General features: G+C 38.5%; 3 protein-coding genes across 4 annotated transcripts; all 3 read left to right on the top strand.

Annotated features, from left to right (window-relative positions):
- Positions 1–646: 646 nt before the first annotated feature.
- On the top strand, positions 647–2,230 carry LOC122396809 (protein archease-like). Its single transcript, XM_043395508.1, has 4 exons — positions 647–758; positions 982–1,006; positions 1,189–1,393; positions 1,624–2,230. Exons 1-4 carry the CDS (start codon positions 707–709, stop codon positions 1,807–1,809), a joined length of 468 nt encoding a protein of 155 aa, XP_043251443.1. The 5' UTR covers positions 647–706; the 3' UTR covers positions 1,810–2,230.
- Positions 2,231–3,699: 1,469 nt separating this feature from the next.
- Positions 3,700–12,661, top strand: LOC122396912 (transcription factor E2F3-like). Of its 2 annotated transcripts, none has more exons than XM_043395677.1 (8): positions 3,700–4,427; positions 8,142–8,239; positions 8,325–8,482; positions 8,600–8,741; positions 8,813–9,026; positions 9,113–9,386; positions 9,480–9,840; positions 11,245–12,661. In XM_043395677.1, exons 2-8 carry the CDS (start codon positions 8,161–8,163, stop codon positions 11,367–11,369), a joined length of 1,353 nt encoding a protein of 450 aa, XP_043251612.1. In that variant the 5' UTR covers positions 3,700–4,427; positions 8,142–8,160; the 3' UTR covers positions 11,370–12,661. The 2 variants fall into 2 exon arrangements, with proteins under 2 accessions (XP_043251612.1, XP_043251611.1); XM_043395676.1 differs by lacking the exon at positions 3,700–4,427 and adding an exon at positions 7,108–7,137.
- A 3,728-nt stretch (positions 12,662–16,389) lies between these two features.
- Positions 16,390–18,147, top strand: LOC122396910 (mortality factor 4-like protein 1). Its single transcript, XM_043395671.1, has 6 exons — positions 16,390–16,666; positions 16,795–16,912; positions 16,976–17,284; positions 17,360–17,572; positions 17,654–17,823; positions 17,901–18,147. The coding sequence occupies exons 1-6, from the start codon at positions 16,639–16,641 to the stop codon at positions 18,071–18,073; spliced, it is 1,011 nt and encodes a 336-aa protein (XP_043251606.1). The 5' UTR covers positions 16,390–16,638; the 3' UTR covers positions 18,074–18,147.
- Positions 18,148–18,625: the final 478 nt, after the last annotated feature.

Below are 18,625 nucleotides of genomic sequence, written 5' to 3'. Positions count from 1 at the left end.
CTCTTGCATAGCGATTTGTAAACACTCCAGTGACCTGCATTCGGTAGGGAGCGATGCAAGTGCAACCACAGGCAACGTGTACGAGCAGACCTTACGACTTATGGAGTTTCGTGGCGAAAAAAAGAATTTCAAATCATTTTAAAAAAATTATTTTTAGTCGCAGGGGTCAATTACGATCATTTTTTGTGAATAGACACACCTCCGAAATCCTACGCATTTTCGAGAAAAAAAATTCTTTACCGAAAATATAACGTATGGCCAGAAATGGTTCCCCAAAATTTCGTGCGTGTATATAAGTGTTAGATATAAACATTCCGTTAAAAAAACAATAAAATTTCTGTAATTTAATTTTCTATCTCACTTCCTCTTGTGTTCATTCGTGTAACTTGTTGGTAATGTCGCGAGCACCACCAAAATGGTAATGGGGTTCTAGAGCCCCATAAAAATAGGCCGAAAAAATACGTTGGATGTAAAATTTACTTGTATACTTGGTCTGTGATTTCACTTTCTAATTTTATTCTCTTTTTTATAAAATTTGTATTTACCGACTGTTCCCGATCGGTACACAAGTTTCAAACCACCCTACTACGTAACGCCATCTACGTAGTACAACTCCGGTGCACGTCAGTCCAGACCACCATTGATTAAACCTTCACAGAATCAGCTGATCGGTTATTCACGTACGTGAAATCAGCTGTACGCAATCATGGACGCTCTGACCGACGAAGATTTTGTGTTACCTCCGATTAAATACGAATGTAAGTTAATCATATCGTATCGTGCGTGGTGCAACGCTCTGAATTCGCGAAGAGGACACTTGAATCGAATTAGAATAAGAATTTACGGTAGCCGACGTGCCTCTGTGCCGGCCTCCATTTTTCTACACGTGTGATCGTAACGTCTCCGATATTTACTCCGAGTTTTACGACTCGTTTTACAAAGTAAATCAAACTAATCGATTATAAACGTTTCTCTTTACAGATCTGGATCACACGGCCGACGTACAGTAAGTATAAAGTTCGTAGATCCTTTGCAACGACAGCATGTACGTTTTGGAGGTTACCGTGCGTATAACCTGAAACGTAAAACGAGACGACCGAATCGTTCCTATCGACGAAAAGATTAAACGAATGTATGATACGTTTCGATGATATCCATACATATTTTAACGGTCACTGTGCATCGTAGGTTACACGCGTGGGGCGATACTCTGGAAGAAGCTTTTGAACAATGTGCAATGGCCATGTTTGGCTACACGACGGATTTAGAGCGGGTTCGAATGACAGAAGTATATAACGTGGACGCCGAGGGACACGACATGGAAAGCCTCCTTTTCCATTTCCTCGACGAATTGTTATTTATGTTTAGCGCCGAGCCGTATATCGTTGCAAAGGTACATTTAAACATAGGAGCGTCTAACGAACCGTTGCTCGCGCTTTTTCCCGAACGTAAAATTTCTTTGGTCAACGGTCGTTGTACGAGACATATGTCTCGCCCACGTTCCGCTTCATTTTATACCGTCGAGAACCTAAGTTTTGAAATAAAGCACATTCCACCCACTGAACTCGAACGTCTTTGGTAATTTCGATCTCTTGTATGAACAGTAACGCTTTGTGTTGTCAGAAAGTCAAGATCACTAGCTTCGATCGCGAGAACTTCAAGATCAGCGCGACAGCAATTGGGGAGGTATTTACGATCGGCATACATACGCAAGGCGCCGAAGTGAAAGCAATTACATATTCGTCGATGCAAATACTCGATCGTCCTCAATCGGATCGACCCGAAGTTTTCGTGATCGTAGACATATAGCCGTTTGGGCCCGGATCAACGTATCGTTCGATTCCTTGGCGCGCTCTTGAATGTTGGCTTGGAATAATGCTCCAAATTGCAAAAGTAGGGATGACCACATGGATATGGAAGCGAGAAGGGAGCGTGTACCTCCCTTACGTCCTTCATAGGGTACGATCCTTTTGTAGTTGCGTAGGGTTCAAATAAATACGTTACGAAGAAAACACCGGGCTCCCTTCTTGACGACCTATCTCAGGTACGTACCGACATTTCAGAAAACCCAACGATTCACGGATCAAAATTAAAAAAAAAATGAATTTATATGACCAACATGTAATTATCTTAACGTATGTTTCGCTAATGTATATACCTGAGTACTTGATTCGACGTATTACCTATTATTAGATTTTTTATTGTCGTCGAAAAGTATGACAAATGTATTATATTTTACGCTTTTAAGTATTAAGGAGATATAAAATGCGTTGTACCACGTATTTGTATATTTTTGTAAAAATATAATAAAAATACATGGTTTTTTACGTTTCCCGCCAATAAAAATATTTGACGCCTGGCTACAGGGCGTTCGGTGTTGAACGTGCACGGACATGTACGGTTGAAAAGATAATCTCAATTGTGACGAATTAATAAAAATTTACTCGAAAATGTAAATTACATCGATGTGGGAAAGGTCGGAGCGGGAAGAAAATTAGGCCAAGAAATTTTACACGTGTAAAGAGTACGGCCCTGCGTCCAACACCCCTCCATCGTGAAGGAAGCGACGACCGCCCGCTTAGTTTCGGGCAAGAAACGACAGGCATCGGAATCCTCCCAATCTTGGGAAGTTCGCGTAGTCGAAGAAAGGGAATCAAACGGTTAGAGAATTACATAATTGGAGAGTGTGTGTGTTACGGTTTCCTTTTTGCCCCCGTTACCTCTGCGATAAGGCCCACGTTAAAGGGACTCACTGCCAACATCAAGCGTGGACGTTGTTCTGAAAGCGCACACCCCTGACCATGGCGGACTGACACGGTAATAATCTCCAACGACAGTAATATAAAAAGATCCCGGGATGTCAGAAAGGAATAACCGATCCATCAAATACGAACGTGTCGCGTGAAAGTCGTGGTATAGGGATTTTTCACCTACATGGCTCAGAGCTTGCGTGGCAGTTTCGTGGAAAACGAAAGCGACAGTTTTGGCGCGTGTGTTCGGTATATCCGTAAATTGTTGGAGTGGCCGATGGATCCGTCGTTTTCCTGGTACGTTTATCGTTCGAACGATCGTGACGTACAATACCGGAGAAGTAGAAGTTGGAGTGTTAGCCGAGGAACATCGAACTCGAAGGCGTATAAAGAAACGTTGGCGTGAAAGCTCGAGGGCAGTCGTAGTTTGGATAGATCGGGGTAGTAGCCGATCGATCGGTGGTTAAAACGGATAATCGTGTGAAAAGATCGAAAGAGAAGAGAGTCTAGGAACTTTTTGGATATTCGTGATAGCTGGCGGCGCGGTGGTTACGGAGAAGAGCGAAGTGACGGTTTTGGCGCGCGTACACGACTCCCGTGTGCGACCGGCAGATGGCCGGTGCGCCGGTGCGCCGGTACGTATAGGCGCGCGTCCACGAACACACCGACACATGACAGGCGCCTAAGCACGTTACTACCACTGTGACAGAAACGCGTTCAGGAACGTACCGAAAGAGTGGTAGAAGGCCACTACCACGGTGACATTGCGCGCTGTGAGAGCGCAGTAGAGCGCACGGACACGCGGTTCGGTGTTACTACTACCGGTACAGGCGGGTCTATCTGCCTCGTAGCCCGAGCCAGTTGCCAGCGCGCCAGCCAGCCCCGTCCATCCAATCGCCCAGCTCACGAGCCGGCCTCGTGTGCGCGCGCGACACCCCGACAGAAAAGGTTCGTTTTCCTCGCCGGTGGGTCGACCGATCATGTCGAGGCGGGGCTTATCGTGAACTTTAGAACCTCTACATTCCCTGGAACCTGAAAACACGTCGATCGGTTGAACGGCTCGGCCCTTGCACTCGATTATTTCGGGCCCCCAGACTGCCTGACTGTCGTTCCTATTGCCGAGATCGGCCCCGCAGAAAATGGACACCGCACCAGTGCGGTAGAGAGACAGAGCGAAACAGATATATAGAAAAGAGGAGGAGAGGGACAGGGACAGAGAAAGAAATAAAGGCCACGCAACTACTACGGCTACGACGAGGACGACGACACGGGTATAAGCTGAGAAACGAAGGACAGAGGGAGAACAAAACGCGAGAGGGCGAGGGAGTAATCGTATGTACCAAGTGCGTGTATGATATTAACGAAGGAAAAAGCAAGAGAAACGTTCGTGTACGTTGGCCTCGGGAGACCGGGTTAACTTCTCGTCGTCCCGGGCACGTTTGTCTGTCCTGTCATCGACAGGCCTCAGTGAAAATTGCATCTAGAGCCGTTGACGCCGCGACAAGCAACGATCACGACCACGACGGCGACGTATTTGCCATCGAGGAGGCAAGGATATGCCTCGCTCGTCGGTGCTGTGACACGCGCCGCGCCGTGTGCTGGCTGAACCTCCCGGAAGAGAGCGTGGGCCTCCGTCTCAAAATACTGTGCGGTTTGTACCGCACTCTCGAGAGCCAAGTAAGTGAATAAATACGCGCAAACCGTTTCAGTATATTCATTTGTTCTGGTTAATCCTCCACCTCGAGATATATTACCAGGTTGCTCCAACAAAAAAAAACACCAAGTCCCCCCTCCGTTTTCCGAACTAGCGTGCATCTCCAACGCGCACACGAGTCCGATGTTCCTTTTCGCAATCGTGGAAAAAAGATATGCTCACTGGAGCGCACATAGACAGGAAAGAAAAAGATGACCGTTATTTCGAGCGCAACTGATTTGGTGCGTTGAAAGTCGCTGGCATCTCTCGCGATCAATCGCGAAAGCGTGCACCGATTCTACGTTTCCTCGTGAGCGTGCCGGTAGCACGCCTAACTAGGGATACTCTAGTCCCGGCTTGGCTCTTTAAACGGCTCTGCGTATCGCGTGCGAATCCTACGCTTCGTTGTGTGAGTACTGCGGGGAACCTGTGTGTATGTGTGTATGCGTGTGCTCGCATAATCGCGCTCCCTCGTTTGTCCGCCCTCCCGCCCGCCCGCCCGCCCGCCTGCCCATCCGACCGACCGATCGCTCACTCGCTCGCTCGTTCGCTCGTTCGCTCGTTCGCTTGCTCTCGTATGCATGGCCGCTTCGGTACGATTTTCGCGAATAACGTATTGCCGCTCGCTCGCGAAGATCGCCTCTCGTTTGTTATTTATCCGTGGCCGAACGGTTTCACGCGACATTCAACCGACAAACACCAATAAAGAAAGCCCAGCCAATGTACCTCCGATCGACGTTAACAGCTGATCGCAACTCGCTATGTACGCGTGAGGCAGGGTGTTGATCCACGCGCATTTTCTACTTCGCTATGATAAGAGAAAGGGAACGATCTGGGTCTTGTCGATAGACCTCGCGACCTGTGCGGTTTCTACGAGCGGAAGAGCGGAAAAAAAGGGGGACAGTAAGGTTCGTCGCCGACATCTGGGGCCTGAAGCCTCGTGCACACGAGGCATGCCCCGGTGTAATTGTATGAAATCCACCGACGCTTCTACCATATTTCCTGTCTCGTATGGACGCACACTTTTCAGATTTCATTCGATGACTCGATCAACTGTATAAACGCTTTTTTATACGAGGGACGGGATTTAAACGCGTACACCTCTTTAAACTACTATATTCACGTCGTGATGTCAACGTACGGTTCGATGATAATTTCGTGGTTTTAAAAAGGCACCAGGTCTCTGCCAATCGATGCTATGCCAGTTTTACGTCCAATGCCGTCCACGGGAGTTACATACTCCGTTTTATCTTCGAGATAACATCCTACCAATCAATGCCTCCGCAACCGTGCATTGCTCCCAACCTTCGAATGCGCTTTACCGTGCTATTGGCCTCCGTGATCTCGACGAATGTCGACAGTGTGTACCTGGCCAAACGTGCGCAAAACGAGACAACCACGCAATTCCACCGAGAGAGTTTTGCTTCTAAAACTGCTTACAACGCAAGGCTGCTGTAACACGACGATCCTACGGCATGCCTCTTTAAACCACACCCGGAACGTTGCCTCGTGTTCTCGAGACGCTTGCTCTTTTTTTCGAAAAATTCTCGTACGACCGCACTGTGGGTCCGTTCAGGCGCGTAACCAGTCTTTTGAAAACGAGGACCTTAGGATCTTCTCTGCTCTTTTTCGCGGACACATTGTTTCCGTTCGCTGTTTCGAAACCAGAAAGTAACGTCCTATTATGAAATTCGAATAAACAAATGCTTACGAATATGTACTCTAACGAATTTCTTCTTCGACGATGATAAACTTTTTTCTCAAATTGCAAATAATTGTTAAGCATATACGACGATAACGGCTATAACGTAGCTTTAAACGGACGTTTCGTTTTTATCTTTAAATTTCCACTAAATTATTAAAATTGTGAACCGATCGTACATGTTCGCCATCTGTTAATAATATCGTTCTTCAACAATAATGAAAATATATATATATATATATATATCGCGTATTGTTTAAACGTATTTTTCTTATCGCCTCAGCCTCGGAGTAATTACAATTCCAACTGTTCGATATATTTATAAACAAATTAAGATATTCCGTTGCTCCGAATTATTTAATGTACTTAAACATCGTGAAAACTGAGAACTCCAAACACACAGATTTAAAGTACAGATTGTGATATACGCGCATAATAAAGTGTTTCCATTTTCACTTCGTTTTGTTTACTCTTTTTCATCATTTGCAGCTGCGGTATTCTCGTATCGAGAAACGCTAAAAATTGGCCTGCAATTTTTACCAGATGTTCATTTCGTGCAGAATTGTCACCTTGCCATTCGTCCAACCACTTCCGTTTCGTTATTCCATAAAACGATTATTTTTATACACGATAAGGCTTCCAACATCTTAATGTTGTCATTATTTGTTTATAAACCGAGACAATATAAAAAATTGTAAATTTCATTGTACAAATAGATTGTTTGAAAGTTTTCTTGTGTTCATTCTGACAAACTTGTAATAATAATATTAATTTATTGCCCCATTATTTCTAGTTTCCATTTTATTCGAATATTAAAATTTGTCTTTTTTTCTCTCGAGACATACGTGCATGGTATTCTTTGGAATTCAAGTTCTATTATTCTACAAACGTTATTTGTTTAAACAAGGAAAAAAGTTCTTTCCTACAGTGTCTGTTCTTTAATGTGCACCTAAAAAGTGCTATCGCGATCAAACAAAATTTGCTCGCAAATGGTTAGCATTAAAAAAAAACCGAGAATGAACGGACGAAAATCGATAGAAATTTTACTCGAATTTTCACGCCTACCTGGCGTTATTTTTTTTATATATAAATGGAATTTTTAATAAAGCATATCGCCGACAAGGTTAACAAGGCACTAATATCTCGTTAAACGTTGTATTTTAACCTCGCGATTCGATTTTTCTTTCTACGCACGACGTTTTGTTAAATAAGTAATAAACAGCAACTTATCCGAAATAATGAGCAACTCTTTACAATTGTACGAAACAAAATGAAAAATATATGTCTGCCGGAATAATATACAGTCGTTAACCTTCATGGGCAATGCTGGAATGTACGGCACGTTTTCTGCAAGACTTGGAAATTTTGATATTTCGAAACGAGAGTAGGACAAAAATTTGTATCGATTTATCAATGAGTCAACAACTGATTTTATGTTTATCTAGTCGCACAAATATTTAGTAATAATTAGAGAAATAAATGGATCAAAATAAAATGTATTTGACTCTGTATTTGCATGAAGAATATACATTAGCAAATATTATGGAAATACATTTTGTATTTTGTGTTTAATAAAATCTTTGTTCATGCGTTACATGTGTTTAATAAACATACTTGTAGAACAGTTGTTTCATGTATTCTCCATTATGTTATTAATTTTGTAAGTATATATGTATGTATTTTTTTTTTTCTACAAAAATGCCATTGTATATTGATTAAATGAATAGAATCTCCATACTCAAATAGAGATTTCATAAAAAGAAACCTTGTATGTAAACTACAAAGAATTCCTTCTAATACATTAAAGTAGAACTTTTATATAATTTGCCTTGCAGTTATTTATTTGATATTTGAGTCTTGGAAATCATTTAAAACAAATTCATGGTCGATTCATTTTAAATGCTGACTTTGTAGGTATTGTATTTTTAAATCTTTTATCGTTAAACTGTTTCCACGTAATCTTGTTGCTTCATGTGTATTTTCATAATTGTTTTAGATTCTTATAAACTATAAAAATGCCTCGAGTAAGGAGACAGGTGGTCTTGGAAGATCCTGCCAGGCCTGTTACACCAGACATGGTAGAGACCAAATTGAGTACGTACAAACAGTTGTAAATGGTTTTCTAATTCCCTTTCAATGTATATTGCTCTATTTATAACCATAAACATTGTTTTTTTAGTAAAAACAGAATTTTTGGATGATGGCTCTTTGGATGAAGTACAAGCACAAAAGGTGGCTGAAGAGACCCCAAGTCCCCATCTTCAAGACCATCAGTATGGACAAACACCTTGTTATCAAGTGACAAGGAAACCTACACAACCACCACCACGAACTGAAGTAAATAATTCTAGATTTACATTTACATACGGTTAAAAATTTTTAAACAACACCAGTGTTGCATCGTATTGACTGAATCGAATGATTTGCTACATTTAATTTGGTAAATTTTCACAGCAAATATCAGTTCAAGCGGTAAAACGAAGACTGAATTTGGAAATGGGAACAACAGGACCCAGCCAATCTGCCTTTAAGGCTCCTAGAGGTAAACGTAGGAGATCCGGATCGAGTTCTATAACTGGCCACACGCCTACCAAAAGTAAATATAATATTTAGTTTTCCTTTTTAGTTTTTATTTTATAAAAAATAATTGTTGTTTGTTCGTTTTAGGTAAAACGGTAGAACGAACGCGGTACGATACATCACTGAGCTTACTTACAAAAAAGTTCATACATTTAGTTGAAAGCAGCGAGGACGGTGTTGTAGATTTGAATGTAGCATCTGAGAAGTTGGAAGTACAGAAACGTCGTATATATGACATTACAAACGTGTTGGAAGGTATAGGTATTTTGGAGAAGAAAAGTAAAAACAATATACAATGGAAGTATGTATATATTGTTTTACTTTGAACCGTGTGCTGGGAACGCTATCGAGCAATTATACGATAAACGCGACGTTCGTGTTTTACAGAGGCGGTCAGTTACCAAACGATAGGAATGACATTGCTGATCTCAGAAGAGAAGTAGCAGATTTAGAAGCTAAGGAAAACACTTTGGATCGGTTAATTCACGGTGCGGATAAAAACCTTAGGGAACTCTGCGCAGACAGACAATACGCTTATGTAACGTATCACGATTTACGTTCTGTCCCAATGTACAAAGACCAGGCTATAATGGCAGTGAAGGCTCCGCCAGAAGCCACTCTTCATGTTCCACAACCTATCAATAATCTTGGTCAACAAAAGGTAACTGTTAGTTAATGTACGAAAATAACTTGCATTGAGATTGAAATCCAGCGTGTACGGTATTAATTTACAATGTTATTTATATGGTTACAGCTTCAAATGCACATGAGGTCATCTCATGGAGAAATAGAAGTGTTCCTCTGTCCTGATGACCCTGCAGTTAAAACATCTCCTAATCCGGGGTACACGACGACGCAACCTGTGCCTTCGTCAAAAGAATCCGATTTACCTTATCTGCCTCCTGAACTGTTGGCCAATGGAGGAAGTGGGGTTCGGGTCGAACCAGTACCTTCTGTCGAGAGTTCGTTGAATACTCGTTTGTGTACTCCAGTTATTTCTGCGGTTACCAGTTTAGCGGGCATGAGAGACGCGCTTTTGTGTGAATCCGACGATTACGGACCAATGGGTGGCGGAAAATTCCAACTCCAAACAGAGGATCAAATTAGTACTTCAGGTAGGATCGCGTCTCAATTTTAAATTAGGATTTATTACGTGTATCTCTTTCATTTATCACGCATTCTTTTTTATTCGTTCTACGAATAATCGAACAAATATTTGGTGCAATATTAATTTTAAAGTTTTAGTTTTTTTTTTTTAATTTGCAAAATTTCGTGTAAAATATTATTACGGTATGTTATTTTTGCTTTGCATGTACGCTTTTGTATGCACTGTTAGATTTTATTGCATATGCCGAGCATAAAATGCCCTTGATCGCAATTAGGTGGATACAACTTCTTTAATTAGTGATTTAAATAAAAATAAATCAAAGATTTATTGTATACTATATACATATATATCATTTTACATAATTGTATAGTTTTTGTACGAGCTGTGATAAGTTTGTTTTCACCTTTTTGTCTTTTAATTTACTTCTTCGGTCCTTCAACTTTGTTATTAATATCGGCGTGTAACGAAGTAGCGCCTTAACAATCGTTAGATCGTTGTTTGCACATATTTTTCTTTATTTACTAAACCCCGTTGCGATATAATTAATCAATATCTTTCTATGAATGTTCTTTTCTATGCAATATCTCCCTCATCTACAATTATTGTCACTTTTTCTGTTGATGTATTTATATTTTTATATATTTTTTTATTTTTTTTTTTTTTTTAATAAATGCTTTTTACACTGCAATTATCTTTATGCTTTCGGAATACTTTTAAAGGAAAAGAAACACGTTTCTTTCTTGCGCGAAGCTTTTGCCGCGTCGTATAATATTTATAATTATTTATGAACCGGAAAGAAACGTTGTTGCATGTTAGCAATAAATTGTACAATTTCTCGTGGAGAGTAATCTCTTTGAAAGGAAGATAGCGTGAGGTAATTTAGTGACTCAAGCTACCTTTCTCTCATTGTCCTCTACCTTTTCAACAATGGAGGATAGCCGTACCCTGATGGAGCTCTGACTGTGACTTGTGTGTTAGAAGAATAAAAATCACATCACAGGCAGAGTTCTAGTTAGGTTACGGTTTCAAACAACAACTATCATATCGCGCAAAGGTACGTTTTACGGAGAAAATAATTATTGGCTTGATCGTATTAAATATATTCTTATTTTTCTTCTTACATTCGATTACTTGGATTTCATATTGGATCGCTGTTGTACATAACATTGGGGGAATAAGTCTGACTCGAATATTACATTTTTGCTTCTATTTGTCACCTGGCTGCAAATTCTACTTTTACGATTTCTTTAGTTCTTCGTCGATCCGATTTAAATATCTCGTTAATTTCTTATTTGTCTATATCGCGATAGAAAGCGGCCGAAAAAAAAAAAGAAACTAGTTAGAATTTAAAAAGGCAGAGGTGTTTGATAACACTGGACAAGTCCACCATTTGCTCTCTCTTTTGTTACAGATCTAAGTATTCTCGATTTTGGAGAACACCTGCTGTCCTTGGAACCACCTCTTTCCGAAAACGACTATTCGTTCTCGTTAGGTACAGAGGAAGGGCTTTCGGATCTTTTTGATTTCAAATTCTAAAACTATATCATCCTTATCATCGTCATCGTGACAGCACTTTTGTCTTTTTGGACTACCACTCTGAGTTCGCCTCCTTAGTATTCGAACGGATAGAGGATAATTTGTTAATACAATGAATTTGAGCTTTCGAGCTACGTATATATTATTCTGATTGGGGATTTTCGATCGACACGCGGCGCTCGTACGGGGCAAGAAAGTGTATAATTGTGTAATGTCGTCCTGGTCTGTTGTTCATTAGGATAGGAAAGGTTCGTATCGATGCCGTATGAACAGGATGATCGCGCGGATATCTTGCGTTTAAAATACAATCAAATTTACTAGAATGAACACCGATTTTGCTGACCTCGGTGAAATGATTTTGCTTGTTAGCCCGATCGGATAATACGCGGATGTAAATACAAAGTATAGATAGGATTTTTTGATTCGTATCAATTCGCGTAACGATTTAATACCGAATAGTATTTTGTCGAGAGTGTATTGCGTATGAGTGTTTTAACCGGGATTCGTAAGACGTTTAACAGATCATCAAGCACACAGTATCATGTCGGTCGGTTTGAAAATTCGACCTCTGTGGATGAGAAAAAGTAGAAAACGCGCCGCGAAGCAGAGGGGACACATATCACACGCAAATATTAACGCGGTGCTCTCGTGTATTTCCGACTTGATACGGTCGAGACCGATTAAGCTTCTGGAATAAGTTTGTAAAGCTGCCTGGCGAATCGAAGCCATTTTTTCTGTGCAATGTGTTATAATATTGTAAATGAGGTAAGGGTAAAACGATGGAGGAGAATGTATTTGGAATTTCAAAGAGAAAGAGAGACTGGACTCGTATCGAACAGCCATGCTACGAAGATATTTTGTGGTTATTGAATTGTAAAATTAATTGAGCCGATAGCGCGCGAAATCATTCATCAAAATGTCCCTCCTAGTGTAATGTTTCTATCTACGTGATAATTAAAATGAAAAACATGAACGTTCTCCTTCCGGGCGGTCGTCCTCTTTTATCACCGGGACTGAATTGTTTTTTTCTAAATCGTGTTTAAAGCGGAGGGCCACCGTCCGGAAGAATGCATTATAAATTTATTGAAAGCAGTCGATGCATAGTAGCTTATCGATGAAGAATCGTTTGTAAAAAAAAAATGAAAAAAAAATATGACGAACAAATGAACGGCAGGAAGGCATAGTTTTTATTCTATATACTTTTGTAATTGGTCGAGTTTTTCCGATAGTGAATTCGTGCGGTTCGACGATGCATGAACTATAATTAAATTTATCGCTCGATGCGAACGAGGGGGAAAAGAAATAAGTTTTGGCAGATTTGTCATCCTACGCTGATTCTATTGTATCAGTCTTTGCTATGTACATCCTCGTGTTGATTAGCTTCTTCGATGATGGTCGCGAACACGGAGACGAACTCAAGCGTACAAGAAAGAGAACAGAAAATCTTAGGCTGTATCGTCGCATATAAACGCATATTTAATTCTAATCGTAACGATAAACGTCTAAGATTCATTCAGGATACAGTACTATTCTGGATCTGATTTAAGGGGTTCTTCGAAAGAGAATTTCTCGGCCAGTGCAACTTTGAACCCTGCCGCGTGAAAACGGCGTGGAAAATTTCTCTTCTCTCGACGCATGGAATGCAAACCTAAACACTGTTCTATGTTCCTGAAGGGTTCAAGAGTGCACTGGAAGGAATTGTCTACGCTGGAAGTCTCTTAAGGATGTACCCTAACGTACAACTTAGTGTACGTCCAAAGCCATAGTGCCTACACATTAATGATCACACCCTTCTGCAATTGTAAATAATACAAATATATATACATATATACAAATAAGGACGTGACGACCCCGATTGAAAAGAAAAAGAACAGAGATGCTGTAGACACCTCATTAACGGTTATCACAAAATATCGATTAGTTAGTTTTAATTATTATTAATATTATTATTGAAGCATTACACGAGAGAATGTTAGTTTATAAATTCACTTGTTATACAGGATATTCGGCCCACCCCTGGAAAAACTTTTAATGAGGGATTCTAGAGGCCAAAATAAGACGAAAATCAAGAATATCTATTTCTTGGTCGAAGCTTCGTTAAAAAGTTATTAGCGTTTTAAGTTCCGCCCGTGTTGAATTTTTTTTCTCGAAAATGCGCAGGATTTCGGGGGTGTGTCTATTCACCAAAAATGATTGTAATTGACCCCCGCAACCGAAAATAATTTTTCCAGAACGATTTGAAATTTTTGAATTTAATTGTTAATAACTTTTTAACGAAGCCTCCGTCAACAAATTGGTGTTCTTGATTTTCGTCTTATTTTGGCCTCTAGAATCCCCCAGGTGTGGCCGAACACCCTGTATATACATACATATATATATATATATATATCCACATGTATATACATATATACATATGTAACAAGTACGTACATTTTATAGTCAAATGAATGTTGTGCAGAATAATGTAGATGTGAATTACTTAATACGTGCATGTACAAAGGAGACTAGGGGATTATTTTTAAACGAATATAGACGGTATAAGTGAAATCAATGAATTAAGCGTTTTGTCGCTTCAATATTTGCATCGACAGTATATATTTATTTAAGAGAATACTACTATTTACTCTAGAAAAAGAACGTCGTACAATCTTCAATGTCTGTTCATGGAATATACATTATAGCGTTTCTCCAATTAACTCGTAACAGATCTCAGCATAATTCATCCTTCTATCGTTCACGAATCTTGCAAACGGTTATTCTGCACAATATTCATGCAATGCCTATCTGCAACAGAGAGGATTGTACTAGTTTCGTTTTCGTTTTTCAATTACTGGTGGCATCGCGCTTTTTTCATACGCATCGTGCAACGAGAGGGGAAGCAAAGAGAGAAACCGAGTGCGTGGAACGTGTATGACTGGTATAATGAATGATATTAATGATTGTCGAATGTTAAAGGTCGGTGATTTCGGTCACAGGCACCAGTGAGAAGTTACAATATTTTCTACCTGAATCTTACAAAGGATCTTACGAAGTCTCGAGACGTAAGTTTTTTCATTTACGAGTAATTGATTGATATTGGACTCTGTTAGTTAATCGTATTAACGCATCAAACGGTACCCCGTGAAAGCTACTACGTTGTTTCCCCTCGTTTTCAGACTTCGCAAGATCTTTTTATAATAACTTATCATGATGATGGCAGTCCATCGTTTCATTTTTAACCCGATATTCGTGAAACTCTACCCGCCTCTGGCAGTCTCTCGAATAGTGGCACTTTTTCTATTTTCTTTCGTTCAACAAGACTTTTTATAATCTTTACTCGACTCAAAATTGAAAATAAATTATTGTTTCACAGAGCAAAGTGGTAATTTGTAATCGTTCGAAAAATTACGTTTCAGAGGTGCGTCGATACACTCCTTCGTACTTAGGATTAGTTCAAGTACCACTATTCACATTTATTTGAAAGACTGTTCAGATTTAATGGTAAAAGGAAAAATTGATTCTGATCGATTGTCTTAACCGTTTGAGTCCCAGGGGATATTGAAAATACACTGTCGAAGAATCCCGAACAGCGCAATCGCGATAGCGCTTCTTTTATTTTATGTCGACAAATCCCAAGCGGCGCGATAGCGCTTCGTTTATTTTATGTTTTGCGCATCTGTATTATTACATATGCGTGCTGTAAGTTTATAAATGTTTCAAGTTTTACTCGATCAAAATTATTAAGAAGATAACAATGAAATACAAAATATTTTATTTTGTAATGTATTATTGCACTATCATTATAGTATTGTACCTATTGTGAAATGTATTATTTACTTTAAAAGTCAGTTGTCCACAACGATCGAAATGTGCTGGGTTTTCTCGACATAAAATCTAAACGGCGCGATCGCGCTGCTTGGGACTCAAACGGTTAACAAAAATTGAGTAATGTATGTACCAATACGACGAACGAGAATTTTGTCACATTTTACGGGCACAACCCGCAGGAAGAACATCGTAAAAAAAAAAAAGAAGAGAAAGTTACAAAATATAACCTTGTGTAACGTCATAAGGAGATGTGACGTTTTTTAATTTTCCATAACCTTCGTCTTTGCTTATTTTGTACAAACATTTAAGAACCTACTTACTTAGTAAATCTCGTTTATTTTCTAAGTTTTATAAAAGCAATAGGATACATTTGTCCATTTCGATTTTAAATTGTTGTTTGTACAATTTCGAAACGTCTGAATCAAACTAATCCTTAAGTGTACGCAGAAGAGATATTTTTTATGCACGTTTAACGTATACAACGGGATAAAAGAAAAAGAAATAAAACGTATAAACTTAATTTTAAAGTTTGCGTTCATACGTGGTAGCAAATTACTGAATATTATGAATTTACATGACTAAAGTGATTTTTTTATTTCTATTTAAGACGTTAATATTTGATTCTAATAAGAATTTGACAAAAACGAATGTTCAGAAATGTGTAAGAGCTTAATTATTGTGCTAATTTAAAAGTTACGTGTTCATCTGTTACTTAACGAAGCGCGCATGCGCATCGTTCGTATACTGCTTATCTTGGCGCTGCCGTTTGACCGCTGATCATTCGCGCGTCGTCTGTCGAGGAGGTTGCATCTCGTGTTCCGTACACTTTGGTGTTTATTTACGTAACGGTGTTATATACAAAAATAAAGTTTAAATATAAAATATGTACACCCATACTAGTATCATTCACTTTCATGCACATTCGTTATAGCCATTTACTATAAATTGAGTCAAACGATAAATTTTTGTAACCAAAAACGGTATTAAAAATTGTAAATTTTTGCTTCGAACAAAAATGAAACTGTACTCGTATTATTATTCTCGTTTTAATAGTTATTTATATTTAACGTGACACGTATTAGTTTAATTCAACTAAATATTATTGAGATTTCAATTTTGTAATGTTTCGTACGATTTTTGATATTTAAATTTTAAATCAAATTTATGTCGAATCTACGTTTCTCTCTCTCTGCAAGCTAAGATAATTGTATAGATGAAAAATCTCTAGCACGGTGACTAGATTTCTATAGTGTCCTCACCTATATTGCGTATCAGCCTTTATGTACAAAACATGTAAGACAAAGCAGGACGCCGCTTTCAAAGTTATGCTTTAAGTTGCTCAGTGGAAATCAATTGTTTTCCGTTGGCGCGAATTATTGAGAAATATCCAAAAATTACACGATATTTAAAACTGACGACCCAAAAACCCGCAGTCAAAATAAGCAATTCAAAGGACGCGAGTATGCCCCCGAAATGTAAATTTCAAGAAGGTACGTGTATTAGTTTTTAATATAACTGTATACAAATTTCCATTGTCTATTAGATGGTCGTTGATAATCGGATATTAACTATTCTTATTCGTTTTGCGTTCTATTTGTAATAATCGTGGCATTCGTAGGAGAAAAAGTTCTATGCTTTCATGGTCCATTAATTTATGAAGCAAAATGTCTAAAATCCTCCATTACCAAAGAAAAACAGATCAAGTATTTAATTCATTACGCCGGATGGAATAAGAAGTGAGTACTCAGAGTGCATTAATTGTTTACGAGGACGTGAATTTATCTGTGTTAATGTAACAGTTGGGACGAGTGGGTTCCGGAAAGTAGAGTTCTTAAGTACAATGAAGCAAATGTACAAAGGCAAAAAGAGGTTCAAAGGGCACACTCAAACCAACAGTCTACACAAAAAAATAAGAAAGGCAATACCTCCTCTAAAACTCAAGGTCGCAGGAGCGAGGGTGGACGTGAAAAAGATACAGATAGTAGAGCCAGCACCCCTGTAGCCACGGTTGAAAAAAGTATTAATCGATTTAGCAAAACTACCGGTAGTACTATCATGCCATCGTCGTCCCATGATTCTACTCCGGATGCTCCACGTAAAAAACGCAGGTCTGTTTTAAGCCAGTATTATAAGAATATTTAATACTTTGAGTAATGTCAAACAATGATCAAAATTCATTGTAGTCGGTTGGAACCATCCGGTGAAACTGAAGAGTACCTCACTAAGGTTGAGGTTAAAATTAAAATACCGGAAGAATTGAAATTTGTACTTATAGACGAATCAGAAGTTATATTAAAACATCATAAATTACCTGCTTTACCTGTAAAGAATACAGTCGACAAAATTCTGGATGACTATGTAGAATCAAAATCATTAGGAAAGAATGATTCTGTTAGGTATTTAAATGTCAATGATCTTTACATAATTTATTTATATTTATTTAGTATTTTCATAATTTTTAACTTAAACATTTTCAGGGAAAGTGTATTAGAAATAACTAAAGGTATTCGTGAATACTTCAATATATCCTTAGGTTTGCAATTATTATATAAATGGGAACGCCCACAATTTATTCAAATTATGAATGATAACCCTGAAACACTGCCCAGCCAGTTATATGGTGCATTCCATTTATTAAGGCTATTTGGTATTACTTTTATTCAAGTCAGATAATGTCTTGACGAAACGATGACGAAAATTACTATATCTAAATTATTCTTGCAGTGAGACTCGGCGGAATGTTGTCGTATACTACATTAGACGAAAGAAGCATACAATTGTTACTATCACATTTTCACGATTTTTTACAATATTTACAGAAAAATAACATTGAACTTTTCAATCTTCAGCAAGATTATGCAGATTCGCCACCCGATTATCACAGAAAATATGCCTAAGTTAGTATGAACTAATGGATATTTTTAATTAATTGAAGCAATATATTACCACGTTTTTGTCTGGAGTATCTCGTATTGCAGCTACAATAATTGTTTAAAAAAAAAAAACATGTACATTGACACTATTGTATTATAATTAATTTGTTATACAAAATAGTTAGGTGATTGTAAAAATTTAATACTTTTACAAATTGTGTTAAATATTATTCAATAATCTTATGAATTGTGAGCTTAATTTTTTAATTGATTAAATGTACAGAAAAACATATTACACTTATACACTTTAGTCTAGACGAAAATATTAATGTCTCTTATTTATTGTAAATATAATGTATTGCAACTTTATTACCCAATTACAATTTTATACATATTTGAGGATGTTCGATCGAAATAACGTACGTTGTTTTTATTCATTATTACCACCGAATTAAATACGTATTTCTTTAATATCGTTTCAACAATTTGGAAATAAAATTTACGGTTACTCGAGTGTATTGCAATTATAAAATAAAAACTTTAAAATAAATAGGTACAGTTTTGTTCAAAGGGACG

The sequence above is a fragment of the Colletes gigas genome, unplaced genomic scaffold (genome assembly GCF_013123115.1).
Source record: "Colletes gigas isolate AHSC1104 unplaced genomic scaffold, ASM1312311v1 Colletes_gigas_Sc00008, whole genome shotgun sequence".
NCBI lineage: Eukaryota > Metazoa > Arthropoda > Insecta > Hymenoptera > Colletidae > Colletes > Colletes gigas.
This window is presented reverse-complemented; position numbering and strand designations above follow the sequence as displayed.

Excerpts from the sequence above, each read along its gene's own strand:
- LOC122396910 (XM_043395671.1), top strand. The coding sequence starts at position 16,639 with ATGCCCCCGAAATGTAAATTTCAAGAAG. Across the intron at positions 16,667-16,794 it reads GAAATGTAAATTTCAAGAAG|GAGAAAAAGTTCTATGCTTT; the intron begins GTACGTGTATTA and ends TGGCATTCGTAG. Across the intron at positions 17,573-17,653 it reads GGAAAGAATGATTCTGTTAG|GGAAAGTGTATTAGAAATAA; the intron begins GTATTTAAATGT and ends AAACATTTTCAG.
- LOC122396912 (XM_043395677.1), top strand. The coding sequence starts at position 8,161 with ATGCCTCGAGTAAGGAGACAGGTGGTCTTGGAAGATCCTGCCAGGCCT. Across the intron at positions 8,483-8,599 it reads AACCACCACCACGAACTGAA|CAAATATCAGTTCAAGCGGT; the intron begins GTAAATAATTCT and ends AAATTTTCACAG. Across the intron at positions 8,742-8,812 it reads TGGCCACACGCCTACCAAAA|GTAAAACGGTAGAACGAACG; the intron begins GTAAATATAATA and ends TGTTCGTTTTAG.
- LOC122396809 (XM_043395508.1), top strand. The coding sequence starts at position 707 with ATGGACGCTCTGACCGACGAAGATTTTGTGTTACCTCCGATTAAATAC. Across the intron at positions 759-981 it reads ACCTCCGATTAAATACGAAT|ATCTGGATCACACGGCCGAC; the intron begins GTAAGTTAATCA and ends TTCTCTTTACAG. Across the intron at positions 1,007-1,188 it reads GATCACACGGCCGACGTACA|GTTACACGCGTGGGGCGATA; the intron begins GTAAGTATAAAG and ends TGTGCATCGTAG.